Source organism: Petaurus breviceps, unplaced genomic scaffold (genome assembly GCF_028583685.1).
Source record: "Petaurus breviceps papuanus isolate PSGF00001 unplaced genomic scaffold, PetGlider_PUasm1.0 37, whole genome shotgun sequence".
NCBI classification, from domain to species: domain Eukaryota; kingdom Metazoa; phylum Chordata; class Mammalia; order Diprotodontia; family Petauridae; genus Petaurus; species Petaurus breviceps.
Window position 1 is genome coordinate 16810295 of NW_027186296.1, and position 21390 is coordinate 16831684.

The 21390-nt window shown below is 34.7% G+C and overlaps 1 protein-coding gene across 4 annotated transcripts in view; it reads right to left on the minus strand.

Moving 5' to 3' along the window:
- FBN1 (fibrillin 1) overlaps positions 1–21390 on the minus strand; it is a 305284-nt gene that overhangs the window by 65181 nt on the left and 218713 nt on the right. For 2 of the 4 annotated variants that reach the window (XM_069097991.1, XM_069097990.1), the window contains exons 31-37: positions 18611–18736; positions 17437–17562; positions 8664–8786; positions 8378–8500; positions 4958–5083; positions 3074–3196; positions 300–422 (exon numbers count right to left, since the gene is read on the minus strand). The exons of 1 other annotated variant lie outside the window; for it this stretch is intronic. In XM_069097991.1, coding sequence (XP_068954092.1) covers positions 300–422; positions 3074–3196; positions 4958–5083; positions 8378–8500; positions 8664–8786; positions 17437–17562; positions 18611–18736 — 870 coding nt within the window. The remainder of the gene's footprint in view (positions 1–299; positions 423–3073; positions 3197–4957; positions 5084–8377; positions 8501–8663; positions 8787–17436; positions 17563–18610; positions 18737–21390) is intronic. One more of the 4 variants, XM_069097992.1, reaches the window with a different exon arrangement.

Sequence of the window (21390 nt, forward strand, 5' to 3'; positions counted from 1 at the left end):
TTTTTTTTTTTTTTACAGTAGGTTATTATCCTAAGGATGGAAATTCAAACCCATATCAAAGAATGGCTAAAAATCACCTGGTTTACCATTATAGTATACTATTACAGCAAACTGAAGGAATGTACATTGGGAATACTGAAGTTAGAAAGGGCTTCTAAAAATGCAGATCAATTTTGATGAGCCTCTAAATTTCAACATTACTGAGTTTTAGAGAAGAATTAAAATGAAAATTAGTTTCTTGGTGTTTAAAAAACAAACAAAAGACATGCAATTCTTTGAAAAATATAATGATATCTTACCAACACAGCCAACTCTGGTGGGGTTCAGCTCAAAATCAGGTGGACAATCACAGGTGTAACTACCTGGGGTATTGACACAATTCCCACTGATACAAGTTGTAGGGTCCAGACACTCATTAACATCTATGACAAAACAACAAGTACAGAATTAATGCTTTATCTAACCCTTGTCACATTAGAGGAAATCTTACTCTCTTACCACAGAAAAGCAGGAGGAATATGAAGTCTTAGCTTTAAGAATTATATCTGAAGAGGTAAATTCATCATGAATTTTGGTTCATCCTTGAGGATGGACCTAGGACCATCACAATCCTTTTCCCTATGACATACTGAACATTTAAATCTGTTTTGTATAAAATAAAATCTTGAAAACTGGAAAAATATTTTAACCAAGGCATAAAAAGTAAAACACTGCTATATAGCTAATTCATCAGCAAACAAATTATAATGAAAAAATACACATATACACATGTATATGTACATAAATTTGTACATATACTTAATATGTATGAATTATTATTATCAGGTAAAAGTAGGAGATATTGTCCTAAGGAAACTTAAGTTGCAAAATATGCCTTCTCCCACAAACTGGCCTTGATTCAGTCTGGCAAAGAACAAATGTAAGACTGCAAAAGCCAGTTAATGTCCTGTTATCCATGCGAAAAGGGTACATATCCCATCACTGATGCTATGTTAAATGTTTCCCATTCAGTTCCTATCAACAATACGTACAGCATTTCAGATATTTGGGACAAAGATTTTGGGCATATTTCATATCTATGAGTCCTTTTCTTCTGTTCCAAATATTCACGAGTATGCCCAAGTACTGAAACAAACTACCCACCAGAAGGGAGTGATGGAAACATTCTTCCCACATATACTTTCCTTCTGCTCTTCCCTCTTTAAACTGATGATATTGTTGTGGGATCTACATCAAAATCACCTCCCCAAAAGTCATATTTGGGAGTGTGTGGCTAAGGCCAGATTAATTTAAGGGATGCTTAAGTTAATATACGTAATGTCAACACTAAGGAACACAGGCCTAAGGATTTCTAACTGAGAAAGGTAGTTCCCTGGAGAAGTCATGGGGCAAAGCTGTTACTCAGGTTAGGTAGCTGCCAAGGATGCAACACAACTCAGAACACAATTATTACTGTATAGTGGAATGACTTTCAAATTTGAATCAGAGGAACTGTGGTTCAAATTTGCTCTCCTATTAACTATCTGTGTGACATTATGCCCAAGTTTATTTTACTTACTTCTCTGGGCATTGGTTTCTCATCTGCAGAATGATAGGACTGGAATAGATGATATCTAAAGTCTGTTTCAGTTTCAAATCTAAGACTCTATTACTCTTTGCAATGTCACATTATAAGTACATATTACGTACATTAAAAAAAACCCTCCCTCATTGGTACACAGTTATTTATTTGGTGATTAACAAAGTTGTATGTATAACAATGAAGGTTTAAAGCTTTAGTGTATACTGCTGGACAGTGAACACTAGGAATAAAATTTTCATATTCAGAGGAGCAGAATTTTCAGACTTCAAGGAATGTTAATACTTTGTGGCATCTCTAGTGGTTTAGAACCATGGTGTCAAAATCAATAGAAATGAGGACCACTAAACATATATAAGGATCCCTGAAAACCACATATTGCCATTATTTTCTATTGTATTTTAAATTATTTTATTAAATATTCTCAATTATATTTTAATCTGGTTGAACAGTATTTAGAAGTGTTGCCAGTGTGTTTCTGAAACACCATTTTAGAAGATTATATGCCCAGAGAAGAGCCTAGGTCAAAATAATGCTATGGGCAGAATTCAGGCAATCTACTAAGTCAGACCCTTAGGTAGCTAAAAGGAAGGTAGTTTTGAAATAGTCTGAAATTGAGGGTCAGGATCTATTTCTTTCCTAAAGAACTTGGATTAGATTCTTAACTCTTTTTTTGTATCATGGACTCTTTTGGCAGTCTGGTAAAGCCTATGGGGACTATTTCTTTATAATAATATTTTTAAATGCATAAAATAAAATATGTAGCAATACAAAGGAAACCAATTATATTGAAATATTGTTGTCAAAATTAAAAGAAATACATTGTTAATAGAGCTTTGGTTAAGGATACCAGGTAGAGGCTGGAAGTAAAGTAGCACCTGGAAGGGTAACTAAACATGATTGTCGGTGGAGTTAAAGTGACATGAATTGAGTAACCAGAGGCTAGATACCTTTAAGTTAACATGTGATAATTTTTTAAAAGATTTCTTCTCACTTAAGTAAAACATTTAATACTGCTACTAATAATTTACCTAACTTGGGCTGTGCTAGAGTGAACATATGCAGGAACAACACTGAAGGGCAAGCACAAAAGATTAAGGACAATAATCCTAGGACAATGCCACTAGAATAGAATCCTCTGATTTCCTGCCTAATGGTAATGGAGAGGTGGTAGTGAAGGTGACAGTGAAAGTTGTGCCAGAGTCTTCTGTTTTGGATATGCCTTGAGTTCCATTCCACCACACACAGAGAACCTCTACTTATCCATAATAACAAACAAGAAATCATTCTGGACTTCCAGATTCAAAATCTTGGGAGTTAGCTTTCATTCTTTTATCACATATAATTAATTTTTCTCTCTGAAGACTTTTTTCCTATGCAATCTCTCATGCTGGGATATTACTTCTACATTTTCACAATCAATACCCTATTCCTCAATACCTAAGATAATGGGGAAACAAGATAAATATCAATCCTAACCCAGAAATGCCTTACCTGTGCAATTCCCTCCAGTTCTGTCCAGTTCATAGCCAGTCTCACACTCACAGCGGAAAAGACCAGGAAGGTTGTGACAAGTCCCAAAGACACAGATATTAGGAAGAGAACACTCATCAATATCTGGAAGTGGGGGAGAAAAAAAGAGAACTGATGGTTAAAGGTAAAGATAAGAATATCTTTTTCTTTATAAGCTGCTTTAAATTTCTAGCATTCAATGTATTATAGCATCTCTTTAGGAATTAAGAAACTTCCAGTGCTCAGTTAAGTGTACTGGTGTCTTCCCTGTCGTTTATATCACCTCTATCAAGTTAAGGAATTTTATCTATTCTTTTCAAATTAGTTTACTCACTCTATTTATGAGTGTCTGTATCCTCAGAGCCTAGCACAGTGTCCCATACAAAGTTGTTGTTTGGTCATTTTAGTCACTTACTCTTCATGACCCCATTTGGGGTTTTCTTGGCAAAGATACTGGAGCGATTTGCCATTTCCTTCTCCAGCTCATTTTCCAAATGAGGAAACTAAGGCAAACAGGGTTAAGTGAATTGCCCAGGGTCAGAGTGTCTCAGGGCAGACTGAACTCAGGTCTTCCTGACTCCAGGTTCAGCCTATCCACTGTGCCACCTACATGCCCTCCACACAGAGTAGTACCTTCTAACTCTGCTTGTAATAATCACGATATGATGATCATCTGGCTTAGTGCAGACATGGGATTGGTTTTAGCCCTCCTTAAGTTCAGATCTCCTGAGCTTAAGTGATGCACACCGGCCTCAGCCTCCGCAACAGTAGGGTTATAGGTGTGCAACATCATTCCCAGCTGAAGGAAAGCATTTTCAAAGAGGAAAAACGCATGTATGTGAGATTTACATTAGAATTAAAATTTTTCTTTTTGGTGATTGTCAACTTTTTTTTTTAAGCAATTGGGGTTAAGTAACTTGCTCAAGGTTACACGGCCAGTTATTTTGTGTGGGTGCCAAGTATCTGAGGCCGGAACCGATCCTGGGTCTCCCGACGCCAGGGCCGGCACTCTTACTCACTGCGCCACCTGGCCACCCCAGATTGTTAACTTCTAAGGACAGACATAGTCTTGAATAGGTTGAGAAAAAAAATCCAAAACTTTGTCATGTAATTAAAATATGGCTTTCTATAGTACATTTCTATTAAAGTTTTCTTAAAAGGTATTTATATTCCATGAAATGCTACTCTCACTTGTAAGCTAGATACAAATTAACTTGAGCTAAAGAGGGCATTCAGCCTAGGATCTGTAAACGTGAAATAGCTATAGTAACAATATTATGAACTTTAGAAAATCACACTGAAGTGTACAATATATATTTAATTCTGAGTTTCATTGTTCTTAAATATCTAGAACATAAGCATATGTAGGCTTCAACCATTTTTTGGACCTAAACATTATTCAAATGAATTACAGGACAAACTCAATTTGCAAATTTGAAAATTACTATACAGAATTCTTTTTAAAAAGGTGTTTAAAGCCAAAAGGATGTTGTGTTCAAACATAAAGATGACCCTTCCAATTCACCAAGAGTAAGCAATGTACTGGAAGTTCTTATTTCAGTAGTGGGGATGAGTTGGCATTAAGTCAACCACACTTACTTGTCTGATCTCCCTTATGAACACTGGCATGAATCTGTAAGAGAACTGGCTAAGATTCAGCCTAAAATTTATTGCCAAAGAGCAGAGTTTTTCTCTTCATGAAAAGAAATGGCCCATGTGGGAATTAAACTTGTAACAAACTAAACTCCAACCTGAAGCCAGAACATAGCAGAGTAACAAGCATGGTGGGTGCATCACATTTTAAAATAATAAAGCATCAACACTGCCTATTATGTCACTGAAGATTCTGAGCTCTCATATTCATACCTTCACAAGCTTTTCCATCAGCGCTTGGCACAAATCCCATATCACATTCACAACGATATCCTCCTGGGGCATTGAGGCACTGCCCATTTCCACAAAGGTTCAGATTTTCTGAGCATTCATCAAGATCTAAATTAAAAAAAAATAATTTCAGTTTATAATTACTTTTACCATTACAATAATTACTATTAACTACCAGCCTGAAAGCCAGGGGGTACTTCTATTTCAAGACAAGTCAATTCATTAAACAGATATGTGTTAAGTTCTGTGTAAGGGTGCTAGGAATCCAAAGGCAAAAACAAAATAATCTCTGCTTACATTCTATTGAGATTATATATATATATAGTATATATCAACACTGCCCATTATGTCACTGAAGATTCTGAGCTCTCATATTCTTTACCTTCACAAGCTTTTCCATCAGCGCTTGGCACAAATCCCGTATCACATTTACAACGATATCCTCCTGGGGCATTGAGGCACTGCCCATTTCCAAAAAGGTTTAGATTTTTATACACACACACACACATGCACATATAGATATAAATTACTTAAACATATATATGTATACATACATATATATGTTTAAGTAATTTCCAGAGGCAGGAGAAGAATGGCACTGGCAATGAGAGGATCAGGTTATTCTTCATGGATAAAGTGGCACTTGAGTTGAGCTTTGAAGAAAGTTAGGTATTTTACAAGATGGAAATGAGGAGGGAGGGCATTTCCTGAACAGTCTTATTTTCTCTTCAAGACTGGTCCCATTTGGGGATCTCTAGTTAGAGGAAGTTTCACAAAGACTCATCCATAATAATTCAGATGTAATGACAAGCACAGAAGTTGTTTCAGCTATTGAATTAACACTTGTTTCAGTTCAAGTTTCTTTTGAGCCTTGTATCAAGTCTGTTAAGAAATAGAACGTGTAAACTCCACAACTTGTGAACCCTAGAACTCATGAACTCCTGCAACAGGAAGGGAAGGAGCTAATGACCATATATAAGGAGAATTTCCATACTAGAGATAGAAGAACTGAGAAGAGGACTCTTGTGGTGGCAGAGTCAAGAGGAATACTTGTGGTATCCTGGCACTCTGTTTGTCTGTTCTGTCTGTGTTGATGTTTGTTTGTGATACTTTGTACAGAAGCCTTGGGACTTTCCTGGAAGCCCTAAAAGAGGATGTTCTGGTTGTATGTTTACAGAAGTCCTGGAGGAGGGTTCTGGAGGTGCTGGGATTTTACTGATGATTTGTGCTGACCTCTTGGATCTTGTTTGTGGGTCTGTGTTGATTTCTATGTTGATGATCTGTGTTGAGTTCTCAGACCTTGTTGGTGGGTCTGAGTTGATTTCACAGGCAGACAGTGAACTGATGATGGTGCCAGCAAAGTGTATGGATATTATTGTGGCTTTGTTAAGCTTTGTCTTCCCAGTCTTCCCAGAAACAGGAACTGTGAAGGACTTGAGGTAGACGGGACACTGTGAGCCTCAATATGGAATGGGAACAGGATGAAGAACTGGACAAGGAGCTGGACAAGGAATTAGGAGCTGCCTGCCTTTGAACCCAGGTGACAGTTGAAGCTGGGACCATGGAAAAGGAACCACGGAAGCTGAGAGCCAGCCTCAAGTAAAGCTGAAAGAAGACTTTACTTGGATACTGTGTACTAACTGAGAAGATTAAGATTTACTGTGACCTAAGGATGGAGAACTTTGACTTTTGTACTTTATGATTCAATTGAGGATTTTGTGATTGACTAAATGAATGTACTTTGTTTAAAACTATGTGACCACTTTGGCGAAAACTATGTGGCCATTTAAGTGGTAAGTTGTTGAGTTGTAACACTGTGAATGCTGTACCTTGATTTTCTGTGAATGTTGTGCTCTGATTTGTTACTGAATAGAGAGTTTTCAGTGCCATGTAGTCAGAACCTTGAAAGCAGTTCACAGCAGCAATCCTCCAGAAAGCTGCTCATGTGTGGCTTTAACATCAGAACATATAAGGAATTAGTTGAGTGATTTTAACTGTCTATTTAAGTTGATTTGACCACATAAAGAAATATGCATTGTATTAAAAGTGTGACTCAAAATTAAGTTTTCATCTTAGCTGAGCCCTTTGAGAACTGGAAAAGAGTTAAATAGCAGATAAGAACTCATGTGGGTGACCAATTTAAGGAAAGCATATAAAAATTCAGAACTAGGAAAAAAAGAGTTAATATGCTATAATCATATGATGATTATAGAATACAGAATTTAAGAGAATTTGAGTGATTCTCTATTCTCTTCAATATTTAAGCATTACTAAGAAATGACTCAAAAAACTAAATTACCTCTTTCAACTCACAAGAAGAGCAATTTTACTGAGGGCTTGAAAGAAATAATGGACCTCCTTAAATTACTTAATATTTAAGATTATAGATATGTAAAAAGGGAATTACAAATATATTTGCACATATGTAGATACAGCTATACCTATGAGAAAAGAACATAATATATAATTATATGACTTATAATATATAAATACATGTTTAAATACATGAGTGTATTTATAAATAGAAACAAATTTCAGGTTATACTAACTTTATTTGGGTTAAATTGGTCTCAGAATACTGCTAAACGTAATTAAGTTCAGGAGACCAGTGAAACAATGCCATAAAGCATCAGTCTGATTATAGTAAAATATGTATATAACAATTACTATGGAAATAATATTAAAAATCTATATACTGAAACAGCCTATGAACTTTCCTTAAACACAGAAAAATTATTCTGATAACAGATCAATAGAGTGGGGTTGGTATGGAAAAGAACAAGTAATCTCTCAGAAATATGTAAAGTAATTTAAATGGATTAGACACATAACAGGAAAGATGTTGAATGGTGAGAAACTAAACTTATTTATTAGTCAAATGGCACTTCCTAGAAACCATACATATTTATAGACTAAGCAAGAGAGAAAGTGGTATAAAGGATAAAGGGATGGACCTTGGAGTAAGAAACCTTCTCTTAAGTCCTGTTTTTGATATATGCTAGCTGAGTAATCATAAACAAGTCACTTAACATCTTAGTGCCCCAGGCAATTAAGAAAAGACTAGAAGCAGATGAGGTGTTGATCAGCTTCAGTAGAAGCAATTTCCACACCAGGAATACTCTAAAAAGATGAGATTGTAGGTTTGGACCAAAAAATGTATTGAGCATTTTTCAAATCAGCACAAAGTTGGTTACTTCCTGGAAGCAGTCCTAAACTCTTGCTTTGGATGATCAAATTTTCAAATGCCTAACATTTCCTTATAAGAGTAGATGGTGATTGACCTATCCTTCTATAATGAATTGGTGAACTGCAATATATACAGACAACTTGTCTTCTCCATAGGTTTTCACTATACTACCCTGACATAAGCATTCTCTCCCCCCACTTCCAATAAGAACTTACCTATACAAGTGAATCCATCTCCAGTGTACCCTTCCTTACATAAACAGCGGTAAGATCCCATTGTATTTTTACAGTCAGCATGTTGGTTACACATATGCGTCCCATTAGAGCATTCATCCAAGTCTAAAAGTAAAGGGAAGAAAGAAGTTCTATGATAACAATAAGACATTTCAGCCTTCAAAATGCTTCACCACCAAATACATTTAAAATTTCCCTTATAAGTTTTAATAAAAAACCTACACAAAGGCTTATAACCAACTTAGATTTTGAAGACTTCCAAACTCACCTGTGCATTTAATGCCATTGCCAATCCATCCTGGGCTGCAACTGCATTTGAAGCTCCCTGCTGTGTTGGTGCAGACAGCATGCCTATCACAATTATGTGCTCCAATTTCACATTCATTGATGTCTGGAAAAATAAAGAGTGGTTTTTAGTGCTCAAAGTTAATTCTTTTTTTTACTTCTTCAATGGCATGAATTTTCAGCCACTGAATTGCTTTCCTGGTTTCAAACAGAATAAATTAGTTTAGCACCAATGTTTATGATACATATGCCCAAGAGGTTCAAATGGCAATTCATAAAGGAATTAAGCATCATGAACTGCTATTTATTTTGATCATCATTAGTTACCATGTAATATATCAAATTACACTTGGGTTTTTTTTTTTTTAATGTGTAAGTTTATTTTTTCTGCGGGGATGTAGTTACTAGATCCAAATTTCTGGACCCTCGTTCTGAAAACCAAGCTCATATTATTAAGGAAGAAAGCTCTCTGAATTTCTAGGGTATGAAGGTACTTGACATGTTTCCATTTCACTGTGAGGCAAGGTCAAGTCTCCACATGCCCTGACCCCTTCCTTAAATTTTAGAAAGTACAACTGGCATTTAGAGAATCATGCCTTGTTGCTTAAATACATTTTGAGAACTGTGGAGATGTCCCTAAATGGATTCTAAGTAATTTTCTTTATTCCTTGGCAATGGCCAAAGAAAGCACAGTAGCCAATAAAAACAAGAAGCATTATTATTATATAGGGTCAATTAGAAAAAAATGCTTCAAATTTCTCAGAGGAGGTCTGAAGTGAAATACACTATTTTTCTATTATTTTTATTGGCTTGCTCATGTTTTATAACCTTATATATGACCTTTATGTTCCATAATGTGAATACAAAAGTAAATGAAGGGAATTTTCAATTTCTTTATTAGCATTTTAGTGTATTCATTACTGGAGGACTGAGTATACTGCTATGTTATATAAAACTAATGTTTCTATAAGAGTCAAGGACATCTGTCAAATAAGGTAAATGGCAGTTTAGGAAGAATATGGGTTATTTAAATGGGGTCACTGTCATGAAAAATCCTCAGAGAACGATTAGATCCCCCTTCACAAGTTGTAGTATGTTTATAAAGTACCATATCCTGGGTTAACACATTACTACATAGCAATCGAGGCTTAAATCATACAGTCACATTTTCTTTAACCAGAAGTAGGAATTTGTAAGATGATAATATCATCCTGCACAGGAAACCAATGTCTGTTACAAATCTTACTGGAGGTCAAGGAAGATAATTTTGGCATGAAGTAGAGGAAAAGGCTAACAAGAATTTCTAAAGGTCACTTGAATAATGACATGAAACTGAAACTACACAAGCAACTTGTGTTTACTCTTTTGATTACTTAAGCAAAATGAAAAGTTTTGAAACTGCTTTGGAAATGCTTGATGAGACACTCAGTGTTTAAATGGAAGCTTTAAAATAGTCTCTGATCACATATACCTTTATAACTTTCAGAGAACATATAAGACAATTAAAAAAAATGTGCCAGACTGCTCTGCCAAAAACCTTTTAAATCACTAATAAACATTAAATAGAAATGAGCATGGAAAAGTTCTTTTATAATTAAGTCACACAGTCACTTCATTTTTGTAACATAATCATAAGAATATAATGCAGATATATTAAATGCTAACCTTTGCAAAACAGACCATACACTCATGAGTTTCAGGCTTATCATGATTTGTATTTCTTCTGAAAGTCAATTAATTCCTTAGTGTTTGGAAACTAACTTCAGCTACCTGACTGACTGAAAAGGATGCCCTTCCACAGAAAGGGAAAGAACAATACAAGAAATACCATGCAAACCCAATGTAGTCCGAAGAATAAATGATTTTTCCCATAATTTGCTTTTCTAACTCATGAAGCAAAACAATTTTCATCCAATGTTTGCAAGCAGAACACAATACTACCTTTTCTCTTTAGAGAACCACTACATTAGCATTAGATCCCAACTATTCTTCCCTGAAGTCGACAGAATTCTCCTACTTTAAGCTCTTGAAATCACTAAGGAAAGCCAGGCTGAAACAATAAAACTGAAATCATGGAAATGCTGTATGACCTAAGAGTATTTACAAAATTAGGGAATCTAGAAGCTGAATGCAAACTCAGAGATCATCTAGACCAGTCCCTTTGTTTCACAAATGAGAAAACTGAGGCTCAAAGGAATTAGGTAACTTGCTTAAGTTAAATTCAATTTATTAATTGCACTTACTGGGTGTCTACTATATAATACTATGAGCAAAAGACAGTGTAGGTACTAGACCCCAGGTTTCCTGAATAAGTCCATGGTGCTTTATAGCGTATCACAATTCTTCAAGTTCACTTTTCTTCTGGACACATGTTACTTATTTTCTTTCTAACTCTTCAAAATGAAACAAATAGGGTTAGATTTAGTCACTTAAATCTAATTACCAAGGTCTTTTTTTTTCCTATTTTCTCGTTATCAAAGTTTAAACATTTCCTAGTGAATGGTTCCCTTCAAGCATCTTTGGGTAAGGTAAAAGTCTTTCTATCCAGTTTTTTCATGTGTACACAGCTTTGAAAATCTCTTAGTACAATAATTGTTATAGGGTTCTACCCTAGCTTTAAGTGTTACTCTCCATCAGCAGAGGGAACTTCCTCATCTTGGAAGTTCTTCCAATGAAATCACAGGTCTAGTCCCGATTCCTATCCTAGATTATAGAATATGATCTGTAGCATATCCTATAATAAAAACATGGACCAAAAGAATGTAAGTTCCTTTGGGAGCAGACATTTGCATTTTTGTCTGTCCTGCCACGCAACTGGCTCAAATAAATACTTGCTTGCTCACTTGATTCTATTACACAATTCATATATGTGTGTATCTGTGGGTAAGTTATTTCCATGCTCTCCATATATACTGCAATGCAAGGTATTTTTTTTCATAGAAAGAGAGTTGGAGCCAAAACTATCCCAAAGAAAACAGAGGGGGAAACTGAGCCATAAGAAGAAGGGAAAAGTATTACATTGAAACACAAATCTCTTTAATAATACAAAGGGAACCATGGGCAAAAACCAAAAAACAACTTGCCAAATATATCTTTCTGTACAAATGTCCCCTCCCCCATCCCTGCCAAGTTTGCTCCAGTGCAAAAGAAAGAAGTCAACAGAAACAAAGACATTCAAATATAAACCTGACACTCCATCCTTCTTTGGTCCCTACTATAAACCTCACTCTGTCATACAAAGAATCTTAAAGAGTGCTCAATGAACATCTCTCAGGCAGGTTAAGGGAGTGATTTCAGTAAAAACCAAGGAGAAGTTTGGAGGTACAGCCTCTTCTTATGCCTAACATTATAGCAATCTCCGAGGGTTGTGAACTGTGTTAACAACAAGATAAAAAACAATCTCTCTCCTACTTATGTAGGGTGAAAGTGCATTAAAACTGCATAAATAGCTCCTCATCAAGTGACATTAAGAATTATGCATAAGTAAAAGGCAAAATATGGCAGGGTAAATTATGGCTTCTCCTTGATTAGACATTAGGAGAAACCGTTCTTTAATAATGGACTTAAGAAAAGAAGGGAAAGGGGCGGCTAGGTGGCACAGTGAATAGAGCACCGGCCCTGGAGTCAGGAGGACCTGAGTTCAAATTCAGCCTCAGACATTTAACACTTACTAGCCATGTGACCTTGGGCAAGTTACTTAACCCCAACTGCCCTCCAAAAAGAAAAGAAAGGAAGTGAAGACTGACTTCAAGAGTACTTAGATCTGTAAAATCTGAACATAGAATGGGGCCAAAACTATTTAACTAAACACCCATGCAGTTTTCATAAGCTGATAATCATAGAGCTAAGTTATTAGTGATAAGAAATTGGAGAGAAATAAGCAAAATATTTTGCTGACTGGTGACTTTGATGTGCATGGTTAGTTACTTATTGTGGGCTAAAACTTCACATTCCCTCTCCATGTATTGGTTCATGTAACAAATATTATTGCAGGAAGATCTAAGATTCAATTAGCACAAGACAATCTCCAGTGAGGCAAATCCCTCTTCTAATATAGATTCTAACTTGTCTATGACTGTATGTAAGTCCTGAGTAATTGTTTAAGATGTACAGAAGTCGAGTGACTTCCCCAGGGTTACACAGTTGGTAAATGGCAGAAGTAGAATTTGAATTCAGGTGTTCCTAACACTCAGCTGGATACTCTAACCACTCTGTCTATTTATTTATGATGAATTTATCCAATTAAAATCATTTACTTAGCAAAAACAACTGCCCAGTTTAAGAGATGGAATTGTCCTGGAATTTTAGAATTTACAAATGAAAGTGATTCACACCAACAGGGTTCTGGCAGGTATAAATAGACTTGTGAGGCTCCAGTACTATCAGCACCTTCCATTCAAGATTTCCCTTCTGTTTTGGCTTCCACACAGATAAAATTTCATGCTTTGACTGGTTTTCTAATTGCAAATAGACACAATGAACAAAATCTATATCCTGGGTCACAAATTAATTTCGGTTTTCTTAAGCCAGTGTCAGGCAAGATTATTTTTCTAGGTGAAAACCAGGTGCCTAAAATTTGGTGTATTAAAGGTTTCAAGGAAATGTATGTCTATCCTGTATAACAGAATATTCCCCTCAGCAAAAACCACATTTTCAGAATGTTGAAGGGGAAAAGCAGAAATCCTTAACATCTGTGTGGGCTGGGAATGTAAGTCAGTGGGTGGATTCTGAAAACTGCATGATGGAGGGGTGGGGGGAGGGGAAACATGTTTATTTGTTAAAATGGAAACAATCATTAAAGACAAGGGCTTAAAAATATTTAAACCAAAATGTAATGGAACCCGTAAGATGTTTCATCATTTTAATGAAACAGTTTTTCCACTTTGAAATATCATAAATTGATATAATTTTAAAGGTACATATATGTATACATATACATATATTTAAACTAGTGGACAGACCTCTGTTGCCTGTCATCAAAATGCAATTTAACCTTGCTCTTTGATGTTATTTTATATGTAGCTGGTTTATTATTCCCAATTAGGAGAGACCACTATCACTATTTATACTTGTTGCCTAGAAAATTATAAACACTTGTCTTTAACGTGGCCTTCACTAAGAAAATTTAACCATGTTATAAGCTGTGAATTACCCTACTTTTAATTTAACAAGCAGGAGCAGAGCCAAAAGAAACCTAGATCTACTAATTTTTTTTAACTACCCCATTTAAAAAAAATGATTTTAAATTCTATTTAATGCTTTTCCAATTCTGGCTTTTAGATCAAATGCTCCTTTAGTTAAACAGGGGTTCTTAAGTTAAAGTCTGTGAACTCGGGTTATTAAAAATATTTTTATAACTATTTCAATATAATTGGTTTCCTTTGTAATCCTATATATTTTATTTTATACATTTAAAAATACTATTCTGAGAAGGGGTCCATAGGTATTACCAGACTACCAAAAGGGTCCATAGGACAGAAAAGGTTCAGAATCTCTGGACTTTTAGATATTCGTCAGCAGTGGAATAAACAGAACTCCCTATTTTTAAATGCCAAATACTTTTCACATGATCCATTTATATGCTGAAAAAATCCTTGTGGGGAACATCTAAAGATCACTTCCACAAGTTTACAATTAGGAAAACTGAGGTACAGAACACCTTGGTTATTTGTACAAGGTTATGAGCCAACTAGAAATAAAACCCAAGTCCCTCTAACCTGGTTTAACCATTAGACCAGATTGTCTCATACCATGGCAAAGCAAGGCAGTCACTGTGTTACTGAGTCTGCTAAAGGGTTGTCTGAATTCTATCAAACTGAAACTTAATCAGAGGCTATGATTTTAGAGGGGAAAAAGAGAAATAATGAAATGCTGGTCCTTAGGGAAGGATAAAGAATTTCTTGGATTTAGATCTATTCACATGTCTGTACACATCAGTAAAAAGCAGCTGTTACTAATGTACAACTGGTAATGCTTCATCCAACATACAATGTAAAACTCTATCCAGCCTTTACATTCTTAGTATCTATGTAAACTTAATTTATGTAAAATAGACATTTCAAGAACCTAGTAGAACTCCTAGTCTTGGAGTCAGATAGGCCTGGGTTCAAATCCTGACTCAGACAGATACTGGCTATGTGATCATGGGCAAGTTAACCTCTCAGTGCTGTAGAAACCTCTTTAAGAATCTAAATTAGAGTGGAGTTGTCAAACTGCATAATGGAGATTTGCATTGGTGGAAGGAATTCCCACACAGTAAGTTTCCTATACTGCTGAAATGTTAGATCTGGATGCCACATTTTACAGGGGCCTTTTTATATACCATAAAAATCTAACTTCACTGTATATACTTCCAAGTTATACCAGCAAATGCTGGCATTAAATTTATCCCAGTTTAAATATTCTACCCTCTGTGGAATAATGCAAATACTGCCATACGTGACAAATACATTGATTGATTTTGCTGAACTCCTTTTTTCCTTCTTTATTTTTTAATCATTGCTATAAGGTATGGCTTACTGGGAAGAAGAACAAAAGATATCAATAGAACTTAAAGATAAAAAAATTGTAGGCTTATTTTAAAATGACCGGAGTGTTGTCACCAGTCAAATGCAACCATTTTCATTAAAAATTTATCAAAAAGAAACCCTATTAAAATTCCTCAAAAAATCTGCCTCAGCTTTTTACCTGATAGGTTGGAGAAAGTTTTAAAAATCAATCCAGATGTATGCAAGGGCAAGAACTGGAGGCATAGAGTTCCAAAGATCCCATTGCTTAAAGACTTCCTCACCATATTCTCCAGTTTTTTCTTCTATCTATAAACATCAATATCCTCTAACTTGGGCTAAATTTCAGTCAGTTCACTTGATCCAAGTCCTTAAACTAGCCAGGCACTGAGTAAAGTGAAACACTGTTATGACCCACTTTTCTCAATTCATTACTGCCAGACCACCAAGCCCTTTCCCAATAGCCTGTATTTATACTGGAAGATAAAAAATAAAACCCGAACAACCAAAACACACAAAGAGGACTGTATGTACCTGTTTTGTTGATTAGAAGGAAGGAATCTACATACTTTTTGAACAGTGTCTGGCACATCTCAAAAAAATCAAATTAGTCAAAAAAGATGCAGAACTAAATATCCTTGAGTAAAACTGAGTGTCAAAGAGACTTCATCTTTCTGCCTCAGTTCATCATTTGGCCAGGATCTGTGGTTCTTACATTATATCATCATTGTCATTATCCTGTGCATCTATAAGCTTGAACCTTAGCATTCTTGGACAGTTTGAAATAACAATGTAAATTTGGGCTGTACTGAAATATTTTTATATAATTAAGTTAGGTATCTGTACATTCACCACTTTGCCAAGCTGCAAATATTTTAGTGTTCATTTCAAGCCATGAGAGCTTGCCAAACTAGCTTTTGGAATAGATGTATGTTATTTGAAAATAAAGTATACAGTTACCTAATTCAAACCCAGCATGGGCTCCATTATGCTTTAAAATTATGTTATGTTACATGTTATTTTCTATTATATTAAAATACAGGTAACTACATAAATTTTTATTATATTATCTCAATTTAATATTTCTCCATGCTTAAAAAGTATTAGCCAAAGATCCATAAAATATCACCATTTAAAAATAGTGCTTTCTTGTTTAAGAATGTGTATGAGTGTATCATACACACATACATATACATAGATATATATATGGAGAGAGAAAGAGAGAAAGTCCTTACTAAACATTTTAAAGAATTTTTATGCATGTTATTAGGAGATGGCATAAGACAAATACAACTCTAAAGAGTCTGAAACTATCCTTTCATAAGATTATGTAGGTTCAATGAACACAGGATGAATTAGGCTAAAGCAAGTTAATGCAGTAAAACTTCACTAATTCAAACAATTTAGGAAAGAAACCAGTCTAAAGTGGTGAAAAGTGTTATAGTGTTTTTGAAAATAACATTTTTGTTACTTTTCAGTTACATAACTAAGCTAAATAGCTGCTGAAAATAGGAGCTTTCAGGAATCTGCTTTGATGAAAGGTGGCAAGGGATATAGAAAGACTGTTAGACACAGACTCATATATATTCCAATTCAAATACTTAACTATTTGCATGATTTTCAGCAAGCCACTTTCCCTCTCTTGGGCCTCAGTTTTCTCATCCACTGTAAAATGGGTATAACCATACTTCACAACCTACCTCACAGGGCTATGAGGAAAGCCTTCAGTAAACATAAAAGTACCATATAAATGTAAGTTATTTTTATTATGAAGAAGTAAAAGCACTGATAGTTTGCAAACACAGCAAATGTCTGCAAATAAATGATTTTAAATGGCTTTTAACATACATTGCTGTCAGACAGAGGAACAATAAATCTTCTGCAATGGAGCCTCATTTCTGCCTTTCATTTGTTTTGACAGGGCTAAGTCAGAAAACTTTAGCTCTAAATTCTATCCAAATGAATCATAAATTCTAAACTCATGGAGGCCACATTAAGGTTTACAATAATTCAGGATGGTTCAAATTATACTTTAATAGATGTTAAAGTTGAATGTAATCCCGATGAGGCCAAGGATAAATTCATCTTTGTAATTTTTTTCCTAGCACCTAATAAGAGTTCTTTAAATAAGGCCGACTTTTAATAAATGTTTATTGAATGGAATTTAAATTCAGGATGGATCACAAATATAATGACAAAAGTTGCCATCTCAGTCATTTAATAGTTTCTTATTCATATTTAAAAACATACCTGTACAGCCAGTTGTTCCTTTTTTGCCTGAATATCCCATGTCACAGTGGCAGATGAATGAGCCTTTCGTGTTCTCACAGGTGCCACTCAGACAAATGTTTGGATTAAGGTCACATTCATTAACATCTGGAAAACATTTTAACAGTAACATTAATAAAAATTTTTTCACATGATATTGTTAGAGTTATCTCCCTGAGATAAAGCCACTGTGATAAACATATATCTGAAACCAAAAAAATTTAAGTATTTCTTTACTAAAATTTGGGTATTATTAAATTTTAAGGTACCAATTCACATTTACTTACCAGTTTCCTATCTATCATTCTTAAAGTTATATACAGAAATCTGATGAGGTGTCTGTCAGGCAACAAAAAGGTATTAAAAATGATATAATATTTTGACTAAAGTCCCACTATAGTATATGATACTAGCCCAGGACAATAGACTATCTAGAAGACCATTTTAAACTTTCCTGAAATTACCTAATGTCATTTGATTGATGAAACAGTGAAAAATTAAAAGTTGTCACTTGTTTTTATTTATACAACATCAAATAGGCAGTTTTCAATATTTCTTCACTGAATGACTGTACTCTGCCTATCTAGCTCAGTTATAGCATCTTGTCAACAGTTATTGACTATCTCTTTTCCATATTGATAAATTATTTTTATATTTTCCTTATTTTTTAATTTGCAGGATTTCTGTTAAAAATCAATTATTCTATTAAGAGGGTAAGACAATTGTTTTTTAAACAGTTTAAAATAGCTATTTTTAAAAAATAACTATTCGGTTAAGAGAGTAAAAAAAATAGTATATGCATTAACCAGTCCCTATTATCCTTTTCCTAGACAAAGCAATTTTGATTGTGCTTAACAAAAGCTTTCATTCAAGTCACAATGCAAAGGATTAAGGTGACAAAAATAACTTATAAAAGACATTTCATAGCACTAGGTCAAACTATATTTCCATCAAGTTCAGAATTCTGTGTCTGACAAGAACGTGAAGAAAACAGTACTTGTGCATCATGACATCAATTTCAAAAATAAGGAATATACCCTAAATATCTATTACTTTCTTCTTGATAACTTGTTATGGATCTTTTATCCACCTTCTTTGCTTAGTTGACTAAACTTCTAAGTGACTAGTCTAAGAAACATTGGTCCTTTTGACTTACCTACACAGGTCTTCATGTCCTCAGATGCCATGAACCCATCAAAACAGAGGCATCTATACTCTCCAGGTATGTTTGTGCACTGTCCTCCATCACAAATATTAGGGTTATCTTCACACTCATCAATGTCTACAAAGGAAGAAAAAACACAGAATTAAATTGTGTATGTTTCATTATTAAGTAGATAAAATCATAATAAATCCAAGGCCACTGTCTTCCATCACAGAAATGAATCCTAGAATTTCAGACTTAGAAAAGACTTCATTAGCTATCTAGTACATACTATAAGTGAAAAACGATCTTTTCAACAATATACATGGCAAACTGTCATCCAGACTTAGCTTAAAGACTTCTTGTGAATGAGAATTCACTCTTTGACAAGGGAGCCCATTCTGCTTTGGGATAGTTCTAAATTGTGAAGAAGTTTTCCTTCACATCAAGTTTAGATTTTTCTTTTTATAATTTCTAGACATTTCTCCTAATTTTGTCCTCCAAGGCAATCAGAATAAGTCTAATTCATCTTTCATGTGTCTGACCTTCAATACTTTAAGAAAAGCTATTGTTCCCTTCCTCTGTCTCACCCCAAGTATTCCCTTCTTCAGGCTAAATATCCTGAGTTCCTTCAACCAACAGTTATGAATCTCATGACATTTCACTAACCTAGATACACTTCTCTGGATACTTTGAACTTATCAACATCCTTCCTAAAATATGCTGTTCAGAACTGGACATAACAGTTTAGCTGTAGTCTGAACAAAATAGAGTACAGAACTGGCACCTCCTTATTTCTGGAACCTGTGCCTCTCAATGCAGCTCAAGATCATATTAGTTTTTCTTTTCCTTTGTCCTTTTTTTGGGGGGGGGTTTAGAGGGGGTGGCATATAGTTGAATCCTAATAAGCTTGCAGTCCACTAACATCTTTCAGGTACAAATGAAACTTTCTCCCTCCCGCCCCCCCCAAAAAAAAATCCAAAGCAGATCAAATACTTTGGGCAAAAATAAGAAAATTTTTATCATGTCATCAGCATTAACGTCATCTTACACTTGGCTAAAATTTTGTTACATTACTATTAACAAGATTATCTCCTATCTGCATTTATCCCTTTAAAAAGATCTAAGAACCATTTGCTTTTCCTCTATTAAGATACTTCATCACAGTGGGGAGGTAACCCTGATTTCTTTAAGGTAATTCTCACAGGACCAGTGAAATTAAGTTTTGCACATGCCCAGATGTTTGTTCAAGAGGTGATAAATTTTTTGGCTATAGGAAAGGCTGAGGAGGGAGTATATCAATGAACTTTCTTGTAGTTTCAAACATCAAAACTATATACTAGTTCCTATATACTAATTCTCTTCTATATATTGATTATACTTGCAAGATGTATGCTCTAATAAGCCTATGATGCCAAATGATTCTGAATCCTCTTCAAGAATAGCTGGGACTTGCTCTGTCTCACATTAGAAACCAATAGTTTCAGTATAATAGTTTTAGAGTCTAATAACTTTTAACCTCAAATTTTATTCCAGCCATTCTATTTCTCACAAGGTTATAAAGTCTAAATCATGGCCATGAGATTAGAAAATATTACAGTAAAGTTTTATAAAGTTTTTCCGTTCTGATTCAAAAGCAATCTCAGATAAAAGATGTCTAAGTCCATTTTTCATTTTAAGTTTGTGTTCTATACATCTGTAATCAGTGATTTTCAACAAACAAATGTACTTTTAGTTTGTGATATGGAAGCAAATATTATTTGGCCACAGTCGCTGGAGATACCAGCTTTTCTATTCTATCGAGCTTATAAATCTTGAAGCTTAAAGGAACTACATCCCCTCCACCCCCTCAAAAAAAACAACAGCTTTCCCATCAAGGTAAGGTTTAAGAATTACTACAAATCACAAATCTGAAAATATTTTCAGGAATAATTAACAATCATAGCTCACTCTAGATTTCTCTAAATGGTCATTCACTTGTTCAGCCTACATGACAGTTATGTGCAGTACAATAAGTTTGTTTTACCTTGATGCTTTCTTCTTTGCATCTCAACTATTCCAGGAAAATTCCAAGTATATTACTATTACTATGTTAAATATAAGTTGTAGGCATCTGAGGCTCAGAAGAAGCTTTATCTGATTCTGAATTAGAATTCCTAACTTGCACATTTTAAAATATGCAAAAAGGTATAAATTATTAAGTAATGACATTGAATACCTGGCTGCTCTTGGAATACTCAAGTAGCATGCCTAAAAGCTAAAGAGAAAATGAAGACTTACAGATTTTATAATATCTAAACATATTTCATCTTGTTTAGATGTATTTACATGAATACTTCAAATGACCCATGATTTAATTCTGCCAACACAAATCACAACTCTGCAACACATCATTATACAGCTTAATGAGTTGCTATGGCCAAAAACAATTCATGACCTCTTGGCCAACCTTCTGGTGGTGAGCCTCTCTAAACTTAGCTAAACTGGTCCTCACAGGACAGACAGGTGGACAGTAAGTGATCCTGTGCTCAGTCTCTTCAAAAATTCTCTTTGATAAGAATTGTCAGAGCTGGCAGAGCTTTTGAGAACCTTTATATCAAGATGTGGCACAGTGGGGATTCAGAGAATGTTTTGATGTAGGAATTAGTTTATTTTTTGGACAACACAGATGTCTGCGAAAGTAAAAAATTTAATTCTTCCTCTACAAGTGGGTATTTCAAATTAGGCAAAACACACAGATGAAAAATACCCCAAGACTGTAGAACATGTAGAAAAAGCAACACATAAAACTT